This window comes from Biomphalaria glabrata, chromosome 12, assembly GCF_947242115.1.
Source record: "Biomphalaria glabrata chromosome 12, xgBioGlab47.1, whole genome shotgun sequence".
NCBI lineage: Eukaryota > Metazoa > Mollusca > Gastropoda > Planorbidae > Biomphalaria > Biomphalaria glabrata.
The window spans coordinates 21941147-21966391 of NC_074722.1; the positions used below are offsets into that span (position 1 = coordinate 21941147).

The 25245-nt window shown below is 35.7% G+C and overlaps 1 protein-coding gene across 11 annotated transcripts in view; it reads left to right on the forward strand.

The window, feature by feature from the left end:
- The window catches only part of LOC106071320 (balbiani ring protein 3-like), a 79880-nt gene that overhangs the window by 41106 nt on the left and 13529 nt on the right, over nucleotides 1–25245 (forward strand). For 4 of the 11 annotated variants that reach the window (XM_056005609.1, XM_056005610.1, XM_056005612.1 and 1 more), the window contains 24 exons: nucleotides 288–386; nucleotides 512–601; nucleotides 786–875; nucleotides 1309–1410; nucleotides 1606–1704; nucleotides 1830–1919; nucleotides 2104–2193; nucleotides 2627–2728; nucleotides 2924–3022; nucleotides 3148–3237; nucleotides 3422–3511; nucleotides 3954–4055; nucleotides 18041–18139; nucleotides 18266–18355; nucleotides 18765–18854; nucleotides 19366–19467; nucleotides 20779–20868; nucleotides 21059–21160; nucleotides 22576–22674; nucleotides 22990–23079; nucleotides 23225–23326; nucleotides 24439–24537; nucleotides 24767–24856; nucleotides 24996–25097. In XM_056005609.1, coding sequence (XP_055861584.1) covers nucleotides 288–386; nucleotides 512–601; nucleotides 786–875; nucleotides 1309–1410; nucleotides 1606–1704; nucleotides 1830–1919; nucleotides 2104–2193; nucleotides 2627–2728; nucleotides 2924–3022; nucleotides 3148–3237; nucleotides 3422–3511; nucleotides 3954–4055; nucleotides 18041–18139; nucleotides 18266–18355; nucleotides 18765–18854; nucleotides 19366–19467; nucleotides 20779–20868; nucleotides 21059–21160; nucleotides 22576–22674; nucleotides 22990–23079; nucleotides 23225–23326; nucleotides 24439–24537; nucleotides 24767–24856; nucleotides 24996–25097 — 2298 coding nt within the window. The remainder of the gene's footprint in view (nucleotides 1–287; nucleotides 387–511; nucleotides 602–785; nucleotides 876–1308; nucleotides 1411–1605; nucleotides 1705–1829; nucleotides 1920–2103; nucleotides 2194–2626; nucleotides 2729–2923; nucleotides 3023–3147; nucleotides 3238–3421; nucleotides 3512–3953; nucleotides 4056–18040; nucleotides 18140–18265; nucleotides 18356–18764; nucleotides 18855–19365; nucleotides 19468–20778; nucleotides 20869–21058; nucleotides 21161–22575; nucleotides 22675–22989; nucleotides 23080–23224; nucleotides 23327–24438; nucleotides 24538–24766; nucleotides 24857–24995; nucleotides 25098–25245) is intronic. The other 7 variants (XM_056005611.1, XM_056005616.1, XM_056005615.1 and 4 more) reach the window with 7 other exon arrangements.

Consider the following 25245-nt stretch of genomic DNA (forward strand, 5'->3'; position numbering starts at 1 on the left):
AAATAACCAAATTATCTGTAGTGATTTTGTTTGTTGAAAATTACTATCGTTTCTGTTTATAATCAGGTCAAGCATTGATTGTATGTTAAATAATTTTGTTTAAATTTAAACCTAATTTAAGAATAGGTGTGGTAGAAATAATTTGTACAAACTTTTTACTAGACAGACAAATAGACAAACAGACAGTGTAAGTTTATATAATCTTTGTGAAAATATAAGAATTATTTTGTGATTATTCAAGAATAAATGGGAGGAAAATTTCTATATAAATCTCTATTTATTTTCAGACCAACTTCTTCAGTGTCCAACCAACTCCTACAGATCTGGCACTACTTGTGTTTGTAATTCTGCTTACTATACTTATAATAGTGGATCCAATACTTGTGGTATGTTTATAAACATTCATTAACAATATAAGGAAATATTGTTGCTACATTAATACATTTAGAAAGTATGAAATTGAAGTTGATGACAAGCATTCATAATGGCCATTTGATTTGGTCATTTGTAGAACTTCAGTGTCCAAGCAATGCCTACAAATCTGGCTCCTCATGTGTGTGTAACACTCCTTATACCTACAACAGTGGATCCAATACTTGTGGTACATATAATAACCATACATTAGTTTTAAGTGTTCAGGTCTATAACATTATACAAGTATTTTCATTTATAAACCTATATTAAACTAATGTGGCAAAAAAAAATAATTCTTTTCTGGCGAACTATCTCCTAATAAAAATGTCATGGATGTTGTATCTTTAATACATTAATGTTTTCATTTCTAGACATCCAATGTCCAACTAATGCTTACAGAACTGGTTCCACATGTGTATGTAATGCTCCCTATAGTTATAATAGCCTAACAAATACTTGTGGTAAGTATTTTAGAATTAATGAATGTGTCAATTAACATTCAAGAAAAAGTAGCTATAGGAATTACTCAAATGGAAGTTAAATTGAAAGATCTGACTATCTGCAGACAATAATTATGTCAGTGTTAGATGTGTTACAATATGTAGATCTCAGTTGACACTGTGTAGCCACATTGAAATAAACTGAGAATTTTTTATTTCTTTTTTTTTGCTTTAGAGGAATATAAAATACGAATTTGTAGTTGGTAAATATAACATGATTTATTAAAGACTAAATATTAGTTTATTATCATTATAGTTTGTAAATTTCTACTAGTATTTCAAAGTTAATAAGCAAAGTTTACTTCTATTTTGCCATTATTAATTTTATAAAAAAAAAAAAAATAAAAATAATGTGCTTAATTAGTTTGTATATTATATATCATTTTTATTTCAGACTGTCCAACTCAATGTCCATCAAATGCTTACAGATCAGGAACATGTAGCTGTACATGTTATAGTTCTTCCAATGTTTTTAACAGTACATCTAATACTTGTGGTGAGAACTTTTTTTAAGCAAGTTTTATGCAACAAGAAATTTAGTTGTTATTTTATTTGTTAAAAATTTTCTATCTTTTGTGCTTTTAAGCAGGAGAAAACTTACATTAAATCAGTAAGAATGATTAAAAAAAAGGATAATTATTTTACAATTTCTCAAGCATAAATTTCTGGATAAATTTCTATTTATTTTCAGACCAACTTCTTCAGTGTCCAACCAACTCCTACAGATCTGGCACTACTTGTGTTTGTAATTCTGCTTACTATACTTATAATAGTGGATCCAATACTTGTGGTATGTTTATAAACATTCATTAACAATATAAGGAAATATTGTTGCTACATTAATACATTTAGAAAGTATGAAATTGAAGTTGATGACAAGCATTCATAATGGTCATTTGATTTGGTCATTTGTAGAACTTCAGTGTCCAAGCAATGCCTACAAATCTGGCTCCTCATGTGTGTGTAACACTCCTTATACCTACAACAGTGGATCCAATACTTGTGGTACATATAATAACCATACATTAGTTTTAAGTGTTCAGGTCTATAACATTATACAAGTATTTTCATTTATAAACCTATATTAAACTAATGTGGCAAAAAAAAATAATTCTTTTCTGGCGAACTATCTCCTAAAAAAAATGTCATGGATGTTGTATCTTTAATACATTAATGTTTTCATTTCTAGACATCCAATGTCCAACTAATGCTTACAGAACTGGTTCCACATGTGTATGTAATGCTCCCTATAGTTATAATAGCCTAACAAATACTTGTGGTAAGTATTTTAGAATTAATGAATGTGTCAATTAACATTCAAGAAAAAGTAGCTATAGGAATTACTCAAATGGAAGTTAAATTGAAAGATCTGACTATCTGCAGACAATAATTATGTCAGTGTTAGATGTGTTACAATATGTAGATCTCAGTTGACACTGTGTAGCCACATTGAAATAAACTGAGAATTTTTTATTTCTTTTTTTTTGCTTTAGAGGAATATAAAATACGAATTTGTAGTTGGTAAATATAACATGATTTATTAAAGACTAAATATTAGTTTATTATCATTATAGTTTGTAAATTTCTACTAGTATTTCAAAGTTAATAAGTAAAGTTTACTTCTATTTTGCCATTATTAATTTTATAAAAAAAAAAAATAAAAAAATAATGTGCTTAATTAGTTTGTATATTATATATCATTTTTATTTCAGACTGTCCAACTCAATGTCCATCAAATGCTTACAGATCAGGAACATGTAGCTGTACATGTTATAGTTCTTCCAATGTTTTTAACAGTACATCTAATACTTGTGGTGAGAACTTTTTTTAAGCAAGTTTTATGCAACAAGAAATTTAGTTGTTATTTTATTTGTTAAAAATTTTCTATCTTTTGTGCTTTTAAGCAGGAGAAAACTTACATTAAATCAGTAAGAATGATTAAAAAAAAGGATAATTATTTTACAATTTCTCAAGCATAAATTTCTGGATAAATTTCTATTTATTTTCAGACCAACTTCTTCAGTGTCCAACCAACTCCTACAGATCTGGCACTACTTGTGTTTGTAATTCTGCTTACTATACTTATAATAGTGGATCCAATACTTGTGGTATGTTTATAAACATTCATTAACAATATAAGGAAATATTGTTGCTACATTAATACATTTAGAAAGTATGAAATTGAAGTTGATGACAAGCATTCATAATGGTCATTTGATTTGGTCATTTGTAGAACTTCAGTGTCCAAGCAATGCCTACAAATCTGGCTCCTCATGTGTGTGTAACACTCCTTATACCTACAACAGTGGATCCAATACTTGTGGTACATATAATAACCATACATTAGTTTTAAGTGTTCAGGTCTATAACATTATACAAGTATTTTCATTTATAAACCTATATTAAACTAATGTGGCAAAAAAAAATAATTCTTTTCTGGCGAACTATCTCCTAAAAAAAATGTCATGGATGTTGTATCTTTAATACATTAATGTTTTCATTTCTAGACATCCAATGTCCAACTAATGCTTACAGAACTGGTTCCACATGTGTATGTAATGCTCCCTATAGTTATAATAGCCTAACAAATACTTGTGGTAAGTATTTTAGAATTAGTGAATGTGTCAATTAACATTCAAGAAAAAGTAGCAATAGGAATTACTCAAATGGAAGTTAAATTAAAAGAACTGACCACTAGAAGACATTAATTATGTCAGTGCTAGATGTGCTAAAGTATGTAGATTGCAGCTAGGACTGTGAACCCACATGAAATATTGCTATTTATGCTATTCTTGTATGTATGTATATATAAATATATATATATATATATATTATTTTGAAAATGGCTCTAACAATTATTTTTTTTTAATTTCAAGGTATATGTATATAAAAAAGATTTCAATAATTGGCCATATCACGAAAACTTGAGGTCATACATTAAATTGGTTTTAACATATTTCATCATTGTAAAATTCGTTTTGGCTACACATATTTTATGAATGAAACATGCTAGTTTCATATTTATTAATTTTATTGCAGACTGTCCAACTCAATGTCCATCAAATGCTTACAGATCAGGGACATGTAGTTGTACCTGTTACAGTTCTTCCAATGTTTTTAACAGTGCATCTAATACTTGTGGTGAGAACCTTTTATGAAAATACTATTTATTACCAATATAATTGACATCCAGTTCAGTCTTCTCCTCAGAATATTTATAATATTTGAAAATGCATTGAACACATGCATGGGTTTGTGAGTTTGTGGATCCATGTTCTTCTTCTTAAAACTGTCAGGTAGAGTTGAGCCTTTGGCTCTTGGAACTCTAGGCCAGCAAAAGTGAACAAGAGCTCAATGAGAACAGTGTACACTGTTCTGTCTGGCAGGTGGGTCGGATTCACGGCAAGAGGCCGCATACACTAAGACCCCCGCCATTTTCCATATTCTATACCATGCTAACCATGCGGGACATGCCATTTATGTAACGGCCCCTTGAGGAACAGCGCCTGGATTGTGACACGGTTGTGGGAGCTTTTTTACAACTTCACGCAGTGCAATGAGGATGCTCTTGCACCCCCTTAGGCACCCCCACGGGAGTCTTGTTTTGCTACCCTTTAGCCTAATCGTTTCTTCCTACGATCATTTCCATCTGGGCGCCACTATGAGGCAGGGTAGCATGCCCGGGCGTGGATCCATGTAAGATGTAGTATTTCTACATGTAGGTAAGACTATAGGCTACATGAAATCTCAAAGTATGCAAAAAACAACAACAAACATTTAGCATACAAGTGCAAACTTAATTTGAATTGAACAATTATTTCAAGAGTTTGCCATTTTTGTTATTTCTTAAAGAGTGGCATAACACATGAAAAGTAAATCTTCTTGGCATAACACATGAAAAGTAAATCTTCTTGGCATGAAAAAGTTATTTTCCCCACATGCATTACTGTCTACATGACTTATTCTAATAAGACCCCTTATCAATGAACTACTTAGTAGTACATCGTTTATGAATTTCATCAGTTAGATATTCCCATGTAGAGTGACAAGTTGTCCCCACAGAGATTGTCCCTCTTTCTCATTGATGTCCACTGCTCTTTCATATTGTATGAGAACATCAGGTATAATTGTATCTAAATCTTGTTGAATGTCTTAAACAACAGCCCTCAACATGAATTGTTCCATAAAGCTTCTTTCACAGACTGCTGCTGTATGTAGCACAGCATAAGTACAACGTTATTAGATTAATAAGATTAATTACAAGAAATATCCCTGATTGTACCTGTGACATAATGGGGAAATATTTTTTAGTAATTTTGATTATAGGAGTGATTCCCCCTACGTAGTTGATATAAGGGCATGTAGACCATGTTTAGTTGCCACTTGCTCCTGCGTTACCAGCTTGACCACTGGTCCTGTGTTGTAAATTGTATTTTTTCTGTTAGTGGTCGTGTGTCTTGGGGTACTCTGGAGAAGTGTGCCCTGCTCTGGAGATCTTTGGGCTAAGTATATCTTTAGTCATTGTAGTATTTTATATAATGTATTAATTAGTAGATATAGCCTCAAATGATTTCCAGGCAGTATGTTTAACCCTGATGTTCTGCATCCTGGGGTACCCCCAAATATGACATTTTTATAGTCTTGTCTCTGAGGGATTCAACCTGTATTGAATCATCAGATAGGCTTTACCGAATGGATGTCTATAGGTGGGATTCTATGAAGCTAGTAGGCTCATAGGTTTCCCTGAAGCCGCTGGTCGCCCACTTTTACGTTATACGGATGTTTGCAAACGTGACATGAAGCAGTGGCACTGGACAGATCCACATGGAGAGAGAGCATAAAGTAAGGGTCACAGATTGCAGATGCATACACAACAGAAGCAGAAAGAAGGGTGAAAATGCAACGGCGCCTGGTGATTATATATGCCCAACCTGGGATCGCAGCTGTGTATCAAGGATTGGCCTCTTTAGTCACACAAGAAGTTGCAAAGGGAAAAGATCGTCTCTCGAGACTTAAAATGCCACAGACAGATAGTACATCATGACCCTTGTGTTATTTTTGGCTAAAAGTGTCTGTGTAAGCCTGAAGTCTGCAACCCCAGAGTGGCCAAAAGTGGTCATGTGTTGACCTGAGGCCTGTGACCTTTATTTTTCTACACTGATGTGTGATTTCCAGAATGTGATGATAGTGTATATATTATATGACTAGGGCGGTGTGCCATACAATTATTGAGTGAATCTTTTGTATTGAGAAGGCCAGTGAGTTGATGACTATTTATTTACATAGTTGTAAAATATGACTAGAGCAGTGTACGATACTATTTTTGAATGTGTATCTTTTGTTTATTTAGTGTGGAGTAGGCCTGTGAGTTGATTGCCATTTATTTACACATTTGTTTTACTCATGTTGTGTTAATATTAGAAGATATTACGTCATTGTTTGTTGTTTATGTTTTATGCGAAAGCAAAGAATCGAACGGAAATAAAAAGTTAGTTATAAATGTCTACCTTGATAAAGACAGTCTCGTTATTATCATTATTAAATAGTAACGTCTACAGTAATTTATTATTAATCTGTGACTACAGAACATGGTGTCAGATTTGTTTTCAGATCTTGTGTCAGATCTGGTGTTAGATTAGGTGTCAAATCTAGTGTCACATTGCTCTAAAGTGCTGGTAACAGGTAGATTTAGATCTAGTGGTTTCTAAATTGCTAAAAGTACATTTTATTTGTGGTGTCGTTAGTTCACGTAATTAGATCTAGATCTAGACATAGAATCTAGAATCTGTACGAATAATGGAATTATTCGATCCTCCTAAGCCGTTGTCACTAGACGGTAATCTATCTGAAAGATGGAAAAAATGGAGACAAAGTTTTGAACTGTTTATGGTTGCCACTGAAAAAAATACGAAGCCCAAGCCAGTGAAGAAAGCTTTATTGTTACACCTGATCGGTGAACCCGCTCGAGACATCTACAATACTTTTCAAGTATGTGAAGATGAGACTGTAGACAAACTCATTGAAAGGTTTCAGAATTATTTTTTGCCTAAGTTCAACACTGTGTATGACAGATTTAAATTCTTTTCAAGAAAGCAGAAAGACGGAGAAACGTTTGAACAGTATTATACTGAGTTAAAGAATTTGGCAAAAGAATGCAAGTTTGACAACCTTCGAGATGAACTCATCAGAGATCGATTGGTATGTGGCATACAGTCGGATCGAGTGAGAGAGAGACTTCTGAGAGATGTAGACTTAACTTTAGAGAAAGCAGCAAGCATAATTCGTGCTGACGAGCATACCCAGAACCAAATGATAGATATGAAAGGACTACATATGGATGCTGCTATAAATTAAAGAAGACAGAAGATAGAAAGCCAGTCAAAACTTCACAGGAAAATATGGCAAAGAATCATGTAACAAGTTTCATTAGAGATTGCAGATCTTGTGGTGGATCTCATGGAAAATACAATTGCCCAGCATTCGGACAGACATGCCGAAAATGTAAAAAAAGAAATCATTTCGCTGTAAAATGTCGTTCGAAACACTTCAAAGATGTTGATTTACTGGAAGATGAAAGTCAGTCAAGCCAAGTAAATGAGTTGTGGTTTGAGGCAATTGGTACTGACAACAATGTCAAAGTTTGGATGGTTGATGTCAATATTATGGGAAAAATAGTCAAAATGAAGATTGACACAGGAGCACAAGCTAATGTGATATCAGAGTCAATGTGGAACAATTTAGAAACTGATACTCAGTTAAAGAATTCAAATACTACCCTACGAGCATTGGGGGATGAAGCATTAGAACTGAAGGGAGTTGCATCGGTCACATTTAAAGTCGGCGATGTAGAAGTTAAAGATGATCTGTACGTGATCAAGAAAAGTATAAATCCTATACTACGTCTGAAGACATCTATTGCTTTAAAACTAATTGAGGCAAAGAGAAATGTCGAAGTACACGATGTCAAGCAACAAATTGAAGCTCCACGAGTGTTGATGAAAAAATATAATCAAGTATTCGAAGGACTTGGTACATATAAAATGAAGTATCACATTAAACTGACGTCAGATGCAAAACCAGTTATTCAATGTGCGCGCAGAGTTGCACCATCACTCTATGAAGAATTAAAAAGAAAACTCACACAAATGCAACAAGATGGAGTGATCACAGAAGTTGATGAACCAACAGAATGGGTTCATAACTTGGTTATAGCAAAGAAGAAAGATAATTCTTTGAGGTTGTGTTTAGATCCCAGAGAACTGAACAAATATATAATGAGAGAACATTTCACTATACCAACATTTGATCAAATCAATAGTTCACTGGGAGCAGCAAAAGTGTTTAGTATACTTGATCAAAAGGATGCATATTGACAAGTTGAGTTGGATGAACCAAGCTCTTATTTATGTACATTTAATACTCCGTTTGGAAGATACAGATTCTTGAGAATGCCTTTTGGTATATCCTCAGCTAGTGAAGTATTACAGAAACGTGCTTATCAAGTATTCGGAGACATCCCAGGTGTACATATCATGTCAGATGACATGCTGATTGCAGCAAAAGATGAAAAAGAACATGATCAAATTTTTGAAAATGTTCTGGAGAGAGCTAGAAAGAACAATGTAAAGTTCAACAAGAACAAGATACAATATAAACTTTCTGGTGTTAATTATCTCAGAAGACAAATTGGAGCAGATGGTATTCGTCCAGATCCAGCTAAAATCAAAGCAATAATGGAGATGCCAGCACCAACAGATCGAACAGGAATTCAAAGACTGCTAGGGATGTTGAACTTTCTGTCAAGTTTCATTCCAAACATGTCAACAATTACCAGTCCATTGCGTGAATTGCTAAAGAAGGATGTATTGTGGCAGTGGAATGCAGAGCAAGAAAATGCTTTCCAACTAATAAAGAAAACACTTAGTGAAGCTCCAGTTCTGCAATTGTTTAACCCTGAAAAGCCAGTTACTATTCAGTGTGACGCTTCTTCTAAAGGGTTGGGAGCATGTTTAATGCAAGAAGACAAACCAGTTGCGTATACGTCAAGATCATTGACAGAAACAGAGTGCAGATATGCACAAATAGAAAAGGAAATGTTAGCTATAGTGTTTGCAGCTGAACATTTTCACCATTATATTTTTGGAAGAACTGTGACTGTACAATCAGATCACAAACCTTTGCAAACTATTGTGACTAAGCCTTTACATAAGATTTCACCAAGACTTCAGTTGATGATGTTAAGACTGTTGAGATATCAATTAACAGTAACTTACACTCCAGGTTCAAAAATGAAAATAGCTGATACGTTATCGCGTGCGTACATCAATGGTCAAGAACAATCAAATTCAAATGATGATATGGTTATGAGAATTCATAGCGCAATAGCACAGTTTCCGGGAAGTGATCAGAAGATTATCGAAATTAGAAGGAAAACTGAATCTGATGCTAAATTAAAACTTGTAATGAATTATGTCAGAGAAGGTTGGCCAAAGATAAAAACTCAAGTTCATGAAACAGTGAAAGTGTATTGGTCATTTAAAGACAGTATTCATGAAGAGAATGGAATATTGTTTTATGAGAACAGAATTATAATTCCTTCAAGTATGAGAAATGAAATTCTCGACAAGTTGCACATAGGTCATTTTGGTCTTGAGAAAACCAGATCGAAGGCAAAACAGAGTGTGTTTTGGCCAGGATTGTCTAAAGATATTTTTTCGACAATAATGAAATGCGCAACATGTGCAACGTTCAAAAGAAATAATGTGAAGGAAAAATTGCTCCTCATGCTGTACCAGACAGACCATGGAAAAAGGTTGCGACAGATTTGTTTGAATGGCGAAACAATGACTATTTGCTAGTTGTGGACTATTTCTCCAAATATCCTGAAATAAAACGACTAGAGAACAAAACAGCAGAATGTGTTATCAGGGCAATGAAAGGTATTTTTGCTAGACATGGCATACCAGAAGAAATAGTGAGCGACAATATGCCATTCAATAGCTATCAATATAGAGAGTTTGCTTCTGTATGGGGTTTCAAGATAACAACATCAAGTCCCAGATACCCTCAATCAAATGGACAAAGTGAGGTGTATGTTGGTATCGTAAAGCAGATATTCAACAAAGCATACAAAAGTGGGAAAGATCCATATCTCGCTATGCTCGAGTATAGAAATACTCCGATAAGCGGACTGCTTTATTTGCCATCACAACTGCTGATGAGTAGAAGACTCAGGGACATCATTCCAACTGATCCCAAACTATTGAAACCATCGGTAGCTGAAAATGCAGAGACATTACTCAACGAACGACAGAGGAAAAACAAAGTGAGGTACGATGCAAAAGCAAGGTTACCTAAAGACTACTCTGTCGGGGAGAAGGTGAGAGTTCGTCTAGGACAAACATGGCAGAAAGCAGTCGTCATTAAGAAACATCCATCACCCAGATCTTACATCATAAAGACAAATGATGGGAAAACATACAGACGAAATCAACGGTTTTTAAACAAGAGCTATGAAGAAGACATCTCTGGGTACTATGACACCGACGAAGACAATGAACAGCAAACTGTTAGAACAAAAGAAACATGTTATAAACCAACATCTAGAGAACTTGCTGTGCCGGTCAAGACAACCAGAAGTGGTCGAGTTGTCAAAATTCCTTGTAAATATAAGTATTAAGAACTTTAAAAGGAAGGATGTGATGATAGCTTCAAAAGGAAGGATGTGTTAATATTAGAAGATATTACGTCATTCTTTGTTGTTTATGTTTTATGCGAAAGCTAAGAATCGAACGGAAATAAAAAGTTAGTTATATATGTCTACCTTGATAAAGACAGTCTCATTATTATCATTATTAAATAGTAACATCTACAGTAATTTATTATTAATCTGTGACTACAGAACACATGTAAATAACCCCACCTTATTTCCCTAGTATGTCACAGTACCTCTTTAAAGTTCTTTAGCAACAATAAGAACATCGTCCCGAGACATGACGTTAAACTGCGCTCCTCTTTCCTTAGCACTTTTGGAGCTCAAAAGTGCCCTACTTCTTTTCTATCATTGTGTCTGCCTCCTCTTTTCCTAAGTCTGCCTTCATTGATCATCACACTGTCTCCTTAGCTTTAAATTCTCACTACGTCCTAGACCAGTCCGTTTGCCGTGGACTGCGACGGGTAAAGGGGGATAAAGAGATCCTGGTGTTTGAGTGGTGGCTATCTGAGGATAAACCACAACAACACAATACTTTGGCTCCAAGTTCCCCTAGACCTGAGACCCAGATGGCCCGCTCTGGGTCAACCGGCTGGTCATGCCGAGCTACCAGCATAGGTCGTCGACCTATGCTGGAGGGCGGTGGCTGGAGGGTCAATCAGGGAGCTGCTGTATCGGACACATGTCCGATGTAGCAGCTGACTGAGTGTAGCACCTGTGTAGCCCTGGCGGGCTCATTATGGACATCCGAATGGCCCGTCCCCTTGTTGGACTCGATGGCGGGTGGGGAGCACAGGTGCCGAATTAACCAAAATATATATGGACAAAAAAACACACACAAAACTACTTGCCCCAGACCTATGTCTGGGCAAGAAACGACGAATTGACGATAAAAAAGAGGAGGTCCCAAAAAGCTGTGCCACCTGGCCATCATTTCTGGTGGTTAGATGCACAGAGGAGGGAAAAAGCCTGACCAAGTTGAGCCCTTTTATTATCTATAAGGGACTCAAGTCAGTAGTGGGAGAGCCCAAGAGTGTGTCTAAGCTACACAAAACAATGGAACTCCTTGTAGAAGTAGACAGCAAGACACACTCTGATGGGCTTTTAAGATGCAGAAGACTCTGTGATCTCCAAGTGGAAGTCATGCCACACAAGAGTCTGAACACCAGCAGAGGTGTAATCAGCTCTAGGGACCTACTGGAATGTTCCGAGAAGGAAATAGTGGAGGGCATTGAAGGAGTCACCCATGCCCGGCGCATTACCAGGCGCAGGGAGGGTGAGGAGGTCAAAACCGCCACTATTATCCTCACATTCGGAACTAGGACACCGCCAGAGTATGTGAAGGCAGGATACCTACGAGTTCCAGTGAGGCCCTACATACCTAACCCCATGAGGTGCTTCAAGTGCCAGGGTTATGGACACGGCGCGGCAGTCTGTAAGAGGAACACTGTGTGTGCCAGATGTGCTGGAGAGGGTCATGAGGACAAGGGCTGCACAGCCCAGTTCAAATGCCCAAACTGTCAAGCTGGCCACTCAGCCTACTCCAAGGACTGCCCTGTGTGGAAACAGGAGGTTGCCGTGCAGGAGTACAAGGCAAGAAACGGATGTACCTTTAGCCAGGCGAAATCGGCTGTACTGGCCCTACCCAAGGGCCAATTCGGCTTGACAAAGACCTACGCCCAGGCTGTTGCTAAGAAAGGAAGATCCATAGCCACACAGACGGACACATTGACCCCACCACCCCCTCCTCCTCCCCCAACTCAGAAGAAAACACCGCCAAAGAACACACCTCTGAAGAAACAAGAAAGCCCTGTTGTCATGCTAAAGAACAGGTTCTCTGTGCTCGCTGATGAGAGCATGGAGACTGAGCAGCATGTCAAAACCAATACTCCGGGAGAACCCGGAGACATCATGTCTAACACAGGTTCTCCTCAGAGAACCCAGCCAGACACCCCAACCTCTACTGAGTTAGAGGTTGACCAACTCCCTAAGGGGAGAAATCAAAGCGGAGAGGATGCCCGAGGTGAGAGAGGAGGAAATAACCTCCGCTCTAACCAGAGGGATCTCCCCTCTCCAGAGAGAAAGACTTCCCCCAAAAGGGGGTTGTCCTCCTCTCCATCCAAACCCAAGAATAAAAATACCAAGGTCACTGGAATAAAGGGAAACCCCTCCGGGGGCCTCCCAAGGCCAAATAGCTCCAAGTAGGTCATCTAGAATAAGCCATGGATTCCAGAATTGTACAGTGGAATTGTAGAGGCCTCAAGGCCAATTACGAGGAAATGCAGCTACTGATGGACTTTGAGACTCCTGTAGCTGTCTGCTTACAGGAAACATTTCTGAAAGATTGCATCAGCTTCCGAAGCTACCGTGCTTACACCAAGAATGTTGAGGATGCAGAGAGAGCATCAGGTGGAGTCTGTATCCTTGTGAAGGATAGCATCCCCCATGAGAGGGTAGAACTACAGACCACACTACAGGCCGTAGCAGCTAGGATAACCCTTCACAAGGTTATCACTTGCTGCAGCCTGTATCTACCACCAGGCGCTCCATTAAACCGAACAGACATGGAGGACCTATTGAAACAACTCCCCCGGCCTTATTTAATCCTTGGGGATTTCAATGCCCATAACACCATGTGGGGATCCAACAATACCGACACAAGAGGTCGTATGCTGGAGGATATCTTCCTCCAACATGATTTATGCATACTTAATGATGCATCACCGACCTACTTGCACCCAGGAACTGGATCATTCACATGCATTGACCTCACCGTATGCGTCCCCGGACTTCTGGACGATTTTAAATGGTCAGTTAGCAATGATCTACGGGGAAGTGATCACTTCCCAATCATCATTGCTAACAATCTCCCTTCATTGGGACGACCTCAGCGGTGGAAACTGAATAAGGCCGATTGGGAACAATTCCAAAAAAGATGCTCTGAGGATATCACAGAAAATATCCTCCATGAACAGAACCCAGCTGATACCTTTGCTAGCAAGCTACTAAGTATAGCCAGGAAAGTTGTACCCCTAACCTCTGCAAATCCAAAACGGCCTAGCAAACCATGGTTTGATACAGCTTGCAAAAGTGCTATTGGTGATAGGAAAAAACGACTGGCTGCATTTATAAAGAATCCTTCCCAGGAAAACCTAAAGCTATTCAGGATAGCTAGAGCAAAGGCTAGACAAACCATACGGTCAGCCAAAAGGAATTCCTGGAGAAGTTTTGTCGGCAGTCTGGATGCCAAAACTTCTGCTAGAGCGGTTTGGAAGGCAGTAAGGCGAATCAAAGGGAAAGAATCAAATGCAATAGGGCATTTGAAAAACCAAGGACGAACTGTCACGTCCCCCAGAGAAATAGCTGACTGCCTTGCATCCTCAATAGCAGAAAAATCATCCACTGCACACTACACGCCAGAGTTCCAAAAAGTCAAAACCAGGGAGGAAAGACACCCCATTGATTTCAGGTCAGAGAACAATGAAGACTACAACAAACCGTTCTCGCTTGAGGAACTGAGGGAATCGCTGGACAAGTCACATGACACAGCGCCTGGAGAAGACGAAATCCATTACCAGTTCCTCAAGCACCTTCCCGAACCCTCATTGGCAGTCCTACTAGGGGTCTATAACTGTGTGTGGCAAACAGGCGCTTTCCCAAACAGCTGGAGGAAAGCCACAGTTATACCGATACCTAAACCGGGAAGAGACGGCTCTGACCCAGCTAACTATCGACCAATAGCACTAACAAGCTGCATCTGCAAAACCATGGAAAGAATGATTAACAGTAGGCTGGTCTGGTACCTGGAAAGGAATAAAGTGATCTCAAACTACCAGTGCGGATTCCGGCAGGGGCGGACAACAACTGACCACCTGGTAAGGCTGGAAGCTTATATTAGAAATGCATTACTCAGAAGAGAACATCTAGTAGCTGTATTCTTCGATATAGAAAAGGCCTATGACACAACCTGGAAACATGGCATTCTACGTGACCTGGCGCTTATGGGGCTTAAGGGACACCTCCCCCGTTTTGTGGAGGAATTCCTGAAAGATCGAAAATTTCAGGTCCGAGTGGGCAACTCCGCTTCTGACACTCATGACCAGGAAATGGGTGTACCCCAGGGCAGCATTCTGTCAGTCACCCTGTTCAACATTAAAATAAATAGCATCATAAATGCGCTGTCCCCTGGCATAGAGTGCTCTTTGTATGTTGATGACTTTGTCATTCTTACTTATGGGAAAAACATGAACACCTTAGAAAGGAAATTACAATTATGTCTAAACAAAATTCAGGGTTGGGCAAACTATAATGGTTTCAAATTCTCTGACTCCAAAACAGTTAGTATGCATTTTTGTAATCTAAGGGGGCACCACCCAGACCCTGAACTATTTATACACAAAAAGAAGATCCCTGTCGTGAAAACTACAAAATTTTTAGGCCTCACCTTAGATTCCAAATTTAATTTTCTCCCCCACATTAAGGAACTTAAGAAGAAATGCCAAAAGTCATTAAACATACTAAGAGTACTCAGCCATACGGACTGGGGAGCTGACAGAGATACCTTGCTGCTGCTCTATCGGAGTCTAATTCGATCCAAGCTAGACTACGGATCCATAATATATGGAGCAGCAAGGAAGTCGTACCTAAAAATACTGGAACCAATACAAAATGCTGCCCTGCGTCTCTGTCTCGGCGCGTTTCGTACATCACCTATCCCAAGTCTCCATGTGGAGGCTGGAGAACTCCCCATGGATATAAGAATGAAAAAGCTTGCAATGCAGTATATAGTCAAGCTAAAATCCAACCCCACGAACCCTGCTTTTGACTCCATATTTAACCCCACAGAGGTAGAATTATACAATCGAAGGCCTAACGTCATACAGCCTTTGGGCCTTCGAATGAGAGAACCCATCCAAAATTTAACCCCACCCATTGACCAAATCTCTAAAATAGAAACCCCTCAGAATCCTCCTTGGCTAATGAATAAACCTAAATTAAATTTATCCCTCCTTAATTTCAAAAAAGAAAATACAGACCCAAGCATACTACAAGTCCACTTTAGGGAACTGCAGGAGAGCTACGGAGATTGTGGCACCATCTACACAGACGGATCCAAAATGGAGGGAAAGGTCGCGTGTGCCTGCTCCTTTCGGAACAAAACAATCTCCCGTAGACTCCCCGATGGCTGCTCCATCTTTACGGCCGAATTGCACGCAATATTGCTTGCACTTATGGCCGTAAAAGCATCAGAAAGGAGTAAATTTATAATCTGCTCCGACTCCAAATCTGCATTGCAAGCTTTGGGGCGGATGAAGACTGACATCCCATTGGTACATAAGAGCCTGAAGCTGTTGGACCTAATAACAGCCGACCGTAGGGATGTCACCTTCATCTGGGTCCCCTCCCATGTTGGCATTGAGGGAAACGAAGCCGCAGACAGAGAAGCAAAGAGAGCCCTAAATCATGCGGTGTCAGGAACCCAAATTCCCTACTCGGACCTGAGACAAAGTATTGCCTCTGCCACCTATCGAGAGTGGCAGAACCGATGGGAGGCTGAGACTCACAGTAAACTCAGGCAGATTGTGGCGGATGTCAGGTGGCGGCCCACATCTAAGGGTCTGACAAGGCGTGGTAGCACAACCATGTCCAGACTTAGGATTGGCCACACCTACATCACGCACTCTTTTGTACTGAAGAGAGAGGAGCCCCCACTTTGCGAGTACTGTGACTCTCGCCTCACCGTGGAACATATCCTCGTTGATTGCCCCAGATACCAGGATGTCAGGGCGAAACATTTTAGAGCCACTAATCTAAAAACACTATTTAATAATGTCGACCCTGGGAAGGTACTGGGCTTTATTCGGGAAGTGGGGCTATCTACGAAGATCTGATTTCTGAATTTGTGAACATGCACTATTTACATTAGATTTTTACCAAATATTTAAATTTTTACTACCTTTACTATTTTAACTGTGAATAGACCTTAATTTTAATTATATGACTGTATAGAATCTGGCCCTTGTTGTTTAGAGAGAGAGTAGTCCTTAAGGGACAGCAGGCACGACATGGCCTAAATTGTGCCGATGTGCCTCAAATCAACAAATCAACAATAAGAACAAAGTTATTACAAGACAAAACACTCACTTTCATATCACCATCACAGCAATAGTTATAGTTCTGTTCACAATCTTTGTTTTGAATGTTTTTATTACTCAGCTAGATTATAAAAAATTGAATTGATAAATTGATAATTATTAATACCAACTTTGGTATAATTATTATTGCATGTTACATTTATTAATATAGATCTAGAGCTACTTATTTGTTCCTAGGCATATGAACATTCCAGAATTTTACTGCTTAAGACTGCATCTACATGGATATTGGTTAGCATTTTTTTTGTCAACCAGGGTGGTTTTGATTTTCTATGTAAATGTGATTGAGTTTGTTCCTTTGTGAATTCATTATTAATTTTATTACAAAGCTTATATCTGCTCACTATGTCTGTCATTCTGATAAAAACTTTGTACATGTTATTTCTCCTTCTGAGTTGGTTTTCATCTCTTTCTTTCTTCACAACTGATGGAGGCTTTAGATAACTTTGAGAAATTAGCTATAGATTTAAAAGTATGTCTAAACTAAAGCTAATTCTAAGGAAAAAAAATTGTTGTTAATCACATAGTAATTACTGATTGAAGCACTGTATTCAGGTATAGCCTGTTTCACAAAAAATCTATTTAGACTAGTATTGCACTGAAAAGTCTGTTATAGATCTTTTATAAATGGAAACAATCATGACACATGTTTAATAGCAGCAAAACACTTGGGCAATCATGAAGATCCTTATCCAAAACTTGTCAGCTGACATATCTGTTAGAAGTCAAAGATGTCTCTTTTATCAACAACACATTCATGGTGTGTGCTAAATTGTGCTCTAGTGTGCCTGTGCAAGACCAAGTTTCAATCAAATTTTTTTCTAACTATGAATGTTCAATAACTAGGAATGTTCAATAACTAGGAATGTTCTATAACTATGAATGTTCAATACCTTTGTTTGTTCTATAACTAGGAATGTTCAATACCTTTGTTTGTTCTATAACTATGAATGTTCAATACCTTTGTTTGTTCTATAACTAGGAATGTTCAATACCTTTGTTCTATAACTAGGAATGTTCAATACCTTTGTTTGTTCTATAACTAGGAATGTTCAATACCTTTGTTTGTTCTATAACTAGGAATGTTCAATACCTTTGTTTTTTCTATAACTAGGAATGTTCAATAACTTTGTTTGTTCTATAACTAGAAATGTTCAATAACTAGGAATGTTCAATAACTAGGAATGTTTTATATTTATGAATGTTCAATAAATTAAGTATCAGAAGATCATCTCATATTACACTCCATTTCTTTTCAGATCAACTTCTTCAGTGTCCAACCAACTCTTACAGATCTGGCACTACTTGTGTTTGTACTTCTGCTTACTACACTTATAATAGTGGATCTAATACTTGTGGTATGCTTCGTAATACATTGACAAAAAATATACAAATATAGTTTATAAATAGATACATCAAGAAATATAGAATTCTTGTTGGTGATGCAACATTGATAATGAAAATTTTTTTTTTATCATGACTAGATCTCCAGTGTCCAAGCAATTCTTACAGATCTGGATCCACATGTGTGTGTAGCTCTCCATATACCTATAACAGTGGATCCAATATTTGTGGTAATATTAATACAGCATAGTTATTGATACTAATGCAGGAAATTGTGCATAGGCTATATATTTACTTTTGCATGAATTGTGCCATTTTTTAAGACTATCTCACAATGTTGATATTTAATTTGTCATTTTTTTTGTCTATTTCTCATAAAAGTTTGAAAGATTTTTAAAGTAGTGGCTATAGACCATAGCCCAGTGCATGGTGTTTTAGTGTTCAAATTAAAGCTCAGTATAGTTCAGTAATTGTACAGTCATTGTTTGGATGCATAGTTGTTATTTAGTAGGAGGGATATAAAGCAGTGGCACACAATTCTAATTTGTCTTTTCAAGTCTTTTGAGCTGGTTGTGGCATTGTATCTACTTATAGCTTTAGAAAAGAGAGAACATTCATGATTCTTGTTTTCATTTCTAGACCTTCAGTGCCCCACCAATGCTTATAGATCTGGCACCAGTTGTGTGTGTAACTCTCCCTATACCTATAACAGTGTTACTAATAATTGTGGTAAGAAAATATTATTTTTTATTGATTTGCGTACTTTGTAATCAATTAAAACTAATACATTTATCTACTCAGTTAACTAATACTCTAGCCAAACCTGTTGGGAAAAAACCTTTTTATTGATTTTATGCAATCTGTTTCTGTCTGTCTGTCTGTCTACTATTTGCACATTTCGAAACAAAAATTGTTTTCAAAAACTGGCTTCATTGCTTCCTATTTTCATGCTTGAGTTGGAAGAAATCTGATGTCACAGTCTAATGGCAAAGTCAAAAATCTAACATGATTTCTATTTCAAAGGAATGAATGACCTAAAAAGAAAGATCTCTGAAAGATCCACCTTTCTTTTCCAAAAAGTACACCAGGCCAAGGTCTACATTGCTTTGTTCTGTATTGATTCTTAATGTTTAATTGTCCTCTGGAGTCCTTTTTATTATCTTGTTTTTAATGAATTTAAGTCTTTTACAGTAAATTTTTTTTAACAAAAAGTAATATGTATAGTATTGTATCATTACAGACTGTCAAATTCAGTGTCCGTCAAATGCGTATAGATCTGGAACATGTAGTTGTACTTGTAACAGTTCTACCTTTGTTTATAACAGTACATCTAATACATGTGGTAAGAACCTTTCTTTCTTGAATGTAGCACAAAGCATCTTATGATATGGCTGATGAATAAATAAATAAATATATATATATATATTAGAAAAAGAGAGAGAGAGCTCATTCTTGTTATTTAGAGTAAGAAATAAATAAATAATAAATACATTAGAGAGAAAGTTTTTGTTATTTAGTTAAGTAGTCTTTTGGCTGTCATATTGACATATTAATAATCTTTGATATTTGTATAATGCATTGATTTATATTTGTTTACTTTTATCAACAAATAAATTGTCTTCAAAATTGACAGTAGTTATTAGGAAAACTAGATAATTTATTTATATGTCTTCAATTACATTATCTTTCAGGTTAGAATGGTCTCAAAATGCTCATTCGTTTTGTGTGTGTGTTTTTTTTTTACAGAAATCTAGTTAAAAAAAGTATTTCCTTTTTTATAGAAATATTTCTTTGAATAAAAAAAATGTTTTATGTAATGATTAAAATTAGATAATGTCACATTTAAAAAAATGCAGCAGTATATATGTACTGCATTAATCTAGAATGGCTTAACCTTTTTTTTTTTTGTTAGAAAAAAGTGTGTTATAGTGTACAGCTTCAAGGTGGACTTCTATTAAAGTTATTTTTACAGGACAAAATAAAAAGCAAAACATAACATTTAAAAAATTGTTATAAAAATGTTATAACTTTTAAATGTAAAAAGAAAAAAAAACTAATTTCTGTAAAGGAAGTTAAATTTCTTTGTAATAATTTACCTTGAAATCTCAAGATTCAATACACATTGTCATACAGGTCCAAATGGCAAACACAAGAGGCATAGCCTATTGAATGATTTCATACTGTTTGCTTGTACATCATTTAATAGTTTTCTTCTTCTTCTTTATTTCATCAATTTCCATATAAAACTAAAAGGACTATTCCGAAAATAGTAATTGAGGATGAAAATAGACTTGGTTTTCTTTTAATCACTCATTAGTTTGACTAGATAATTTAAATTTCAGTCAAACACTTATTACATTTGTAATTCTGAGATACAACTGCACTTGTTGAATAAAAATGTTAGAATTTCCATTTAAGAATTTTGCTTCTGTGCTTTTTTCTATATGGATTTGTTGTACTTTTTTGTGGGAAAAAAGAATACATTAGAGATAACACAGTTCTACTGTAACATCTTGTAACATACATTGACAATGTACCCTTGTTTAGCATTAGTTCAGTCTAGTTGAACTAATTGAAACTAAAATAAGTAAGTGAGGAAAGGTTTACATAATTTATGAGCTAATTCTGAAGTTAATGTTATTATTTCTTTTAGAAGTACAGTGCCCTATAAATTCATACAGATCTGGCAACACCTGTGTGTGTAATTCTCCTTACACTTATATGAGTGGAACCAATACTTGTGGTAAGATTTTAAATTATAATAAAAAGAAACTAAAGACCAGCTTACTTTTCAAGAACTATTTTATTGTTTTTATAAACAATTTTTTGAATTTTGGAAAGCTTAATTACAAGTGTGGATTAGCTTTCGGTATTCATTGTTTATGGGATAGTTCTGAAATGAGATGTTGAAAATGGCAATCATTTATTTTCAGATTGTCAAAGTCAATGTCCATCAAATGCTTACAGATCTGGAACATGTAGTTGTACCTGTTATAGCTCATCCAATGTTTACAACAGTGTGACTAATACTTGTGGTGAGTAACTATATTATTTTTCTGTTTTAGTTGTTAAATGAACAAAATCTCATTATATTTATTGTAATAAATCTAAAAGAGGCAATCAGCGAGGACAAACATAGAACATAAGAACATAACAAGGTCTGCCTTTAGCAGTTTCTTCATAAGCTCCTTGACTTTGGTGGAACTCCGTTGTTTGTCTAATGTCAACATTCCTTTTAAGTCTAGTTTCTGTCAGTGCACAAGCTAGAGCACACCTTCTGCACTAACTAGGTTGCAGTGTGCTAGACAGGGTTATAACGTTGCCCCCTCTTTAGACTTTTCATCCTAAAAAGAAACAGGTCTAGAACAGGGCAGAAAAGGTTTGTTAATTCAGGTGGAGGTCAATCAGTGGGAATGACAGACAACAGGTGTTCACTGTTGTAGTTCCCAGTGCCATTGTTCCAAGACCCCTTGTCAAAAGATCTTTTTGATGGACATCTTGAGAAGTATTTTTAATCCCACAGGAAGCCAGCCACGCAGTTTGCTGGCATGTCCTTTGTCAGTCACTTTGCAGGTATCTCCTCTGCTATGTAATATGCAGGTATGTTCACAGCAATAGGCTTGGATGCAGACCCAACATTGTCTTGATCTGTCTAGCTCATTTAGGTACTCCTAGCAAGTAAATCATTTTTAAGTGCTCCAGTGACATTATAGCTCTCTCATTTATACATCTGCCTCTTTCCTTTCAAGTAAGTATTTATTGTTAAGATTGTCGCAGCAATCATTGTCATAATTCTAATCTTGAAAGTCACACTCATATGTCTTGTCAACAACACAGTCACAGACAGTGCTAGAATCCACAGCGCCTCCATCAAAACTGCTTGTACAGCCACAGCCTTGATTAGGTAACAGCTCATTAATCAACGAGTCTATTTGGCATTCCAGTGTACTCACTTGCAACCAAATTTGTTTCAGTTTCTTGTTCTTCACTGTTTGCATTTGTTTCTGGATCTTGCTTCTTACTGTGTCTATGTGTCCTTTATCTCAATTCTTACTTTGTCCATTTGTACTTGCATGTGGTCTAAGTTGCCAAGGGACTCATCAGGCTCTTGTTTTATTGATTGTGTAACACAATTATTCTACAGTTGGTTTATGAGCTAAAGTGCACTTTTTCTGCTCTAATTTGGATGGCAGTGTGCAAAGGTTATTACATTATAGTAGAATACACCACAAACATTTTGATAACATCTAGAAGCAAGATCAGCCCTACATCACAAATGTTCTTTAAATATTTGATTTTAATTTTGTATTCACAGATTAGCAAATGTAAAAAAAAACTTAATTTTTTTTTTGTTAATTGAAATGCATTGTTACTTAAAGAAATTATCTTTTATAAATATATCATTTATTTAATTTGTTTTTTAAATCACATTCTTAACATATGATTTTAGAAACTTCACTTCAGTGTCCAGCCAATTCCTACAGATCTGGAAATACTTGCATCTGTACTTCAGCTTTCTATACTTTTAACAGTGGAACAAACACATGTGGTATGATGATTTGATTAATAAATTCTTACTATAGTTGTTTAAAAAAAGGATCAATATTGTTTGTACATTATATAGATAGATACTTCAAAAGAAAAGATAATTATGTTCCACACATTTCATGTGTCAAATTTTTGCTGGCTTATGTTTCTGTATGTTTTCCTCCAAGTTGTGGGGATTGGCTTCAAGAATGTTATGCAGTGTATTACATTTCTACTTGGAAATTTCAATGGTTGTGACTTAAACATTGTCATATGAAAAGAGCATACTTTCTAATGTCTTATTACCTATTACAAAAAATGTTTTTGTCATTTTTAGATCTTCAATGTCCAACCAATGCCTACAAATCTGGAAGCACTTGTGTGTGTAACTCTCCTTACAAATATAACAGTGGATCAAATACTTGTGGTAAGATTTTAAACAAGGTCATGAGAAATTAATATACTTTATAATTTAAAGCATTATTTTTTTTTATCTCTTGTATTCAATGTTTCAGAATCTTTTTTAAAATAAGGACAATTTAATCTTTACATTAGATATTGTTTTATTTCAGATTGTCCAAGCCAGTGTCCATCAAATGCTTACAGATCTGGAACATGTAGTTGTACCTGTTACAGCTCATCCAATTTTTACAACAGTGTGACTAATACTTGTGGTGAGTAATACAATAGCTCTGTGGATGTTCTACTTGATTGTGTATGTATCCAGTTACAATGATAGTTGAATGGATTCCTTGTCCTTACTCTATTACAACATACTCTGTCATGAATAAAGCAGGTAAGAATAATCAACAAGTTCAAACATAAATACTTGAACTAAATCAGCACAGTGCTTACTATGTGACAGTAAGAATACACTTCATAAATGTTTATAGGTTTTGAACCAAGATAACAAGATTATGTTTGAGTGAACTATAGCTTTCACATATCTATTGCTGTTTTGAATTGAATAGTTTTATTTTGTTCAGTTTTCTAGTTAGTGTTGGTTGAATAATTTTCACCATTTAAAAAAAATGAATAGCAGTGTTACTCGAATTTGCTTTTATGAATCATTGAATTTTCAAAATGTAATTTTTACAAAGCTTATATCAGCTCACTGTGTCTGTCTGGTACAATGTTTGTACACGTTATTTCTCCCAAACCCTATTTCAGATCAAGGGGAAATTTTGCACGATTATTTCTTGTATTTGACAAAACAAAAAAAACAACAATTAGTTAATTAATTATTAGTGATTAATTATCTTATTTGGTATCAAATAAGGGAAAGAAATTGTACTTGATAGATGTTGTGGGTGAAGTTAAATTATTCCCCTTTGTTTAAAAGTTGGAAACTAACAATAGATAGCTTTGAAACCATCTATTTTCATAAGTTCTTTGCTAGGAAAGTGGTTAGTGAATTGGCTTGAAGAGGCTTGAGCCCTCAAGTTTTAATTTGAATCATACATTTTTTTTTAATTTTATAAAATATCTATAAAAGACTATTGCTTTAACTTCTTCCTTCTTTCTTCCCCTCCCCCCTTTCCCAACTGGTCCAGACGAATGATAGAATCATAGCCCATTGACCAAGCTAAAAGCAAGAAATTGTGCTAAACAAAAACAATAGTAAAAAATATTTCTAATTGCACAGATTTGTTATTGTTAATCTAGATCTATTACAAATTTAATTACATGATTGATTCTAATTAATTAGTTCTATTACACTTAATATAAGCTTTGTTGTTTTTTTAAAGTATTTTTTTATGTCTATCTTGTTAACTATTGTGCTTAGAAACTTCATTTGAGTGTCCAGCCAATTCTTACAGATCTGGAAATACTTGTATCTGTACTTCTGCTTTCGATACATATAACAGTGGAACAAATACTTGTGGTATGATAATTCATACACTAACAATTTAAAAAAAAAATTATTGACTATTAAGAAGTAGTACATTAGGTTGCTTGTTATTATATGTGCATCAAATAATTATTTTTTATTTTTATTAAGAAGTGCAAAGAAATTTGATATTTTATTACATTTCTATTGTCAATTTTTATATATCATATGAAGGTAATGATGTGATATTAGTTAGCATAACATGTATTTTCTTAATTTGTAGACCGCCAATGTCCAACAAATGCCATCCGATCTGGAAACAATTGTCAGTGTAACTCTCCTTATACATATAACAGTGTATCAAACACTTGCGGTAAGATTTTAAATTGAAACAATTAATACTAATATGGACATGTGTTGATGTCATTGAATTATTTCTTTTATTAAATTTTAAACTTTTTAAAGCTATTTGATAGTACAGGTTTGTAATTAGCAAAATTTAATTATTTCAGATTGTCCAACTCAATGTCCATCAAATGCTTACAGATCTGGGACATGTAGTTGTACATGTTATAGCTCATCCAATGTTTACAACAGTGTGACTAATACTTGTGGTAAGTTGTATTTTTTAAATTGAATTTATCAAAAGCCCATCATGGCTCAGTAGTAGGTATTTCCAGACAATGAATTAGAACAAAATTTATTTTTGATATTCTCTATGATATTTATGCATCAAAGGGTCTTTAAAAAATTTAAAGTTCA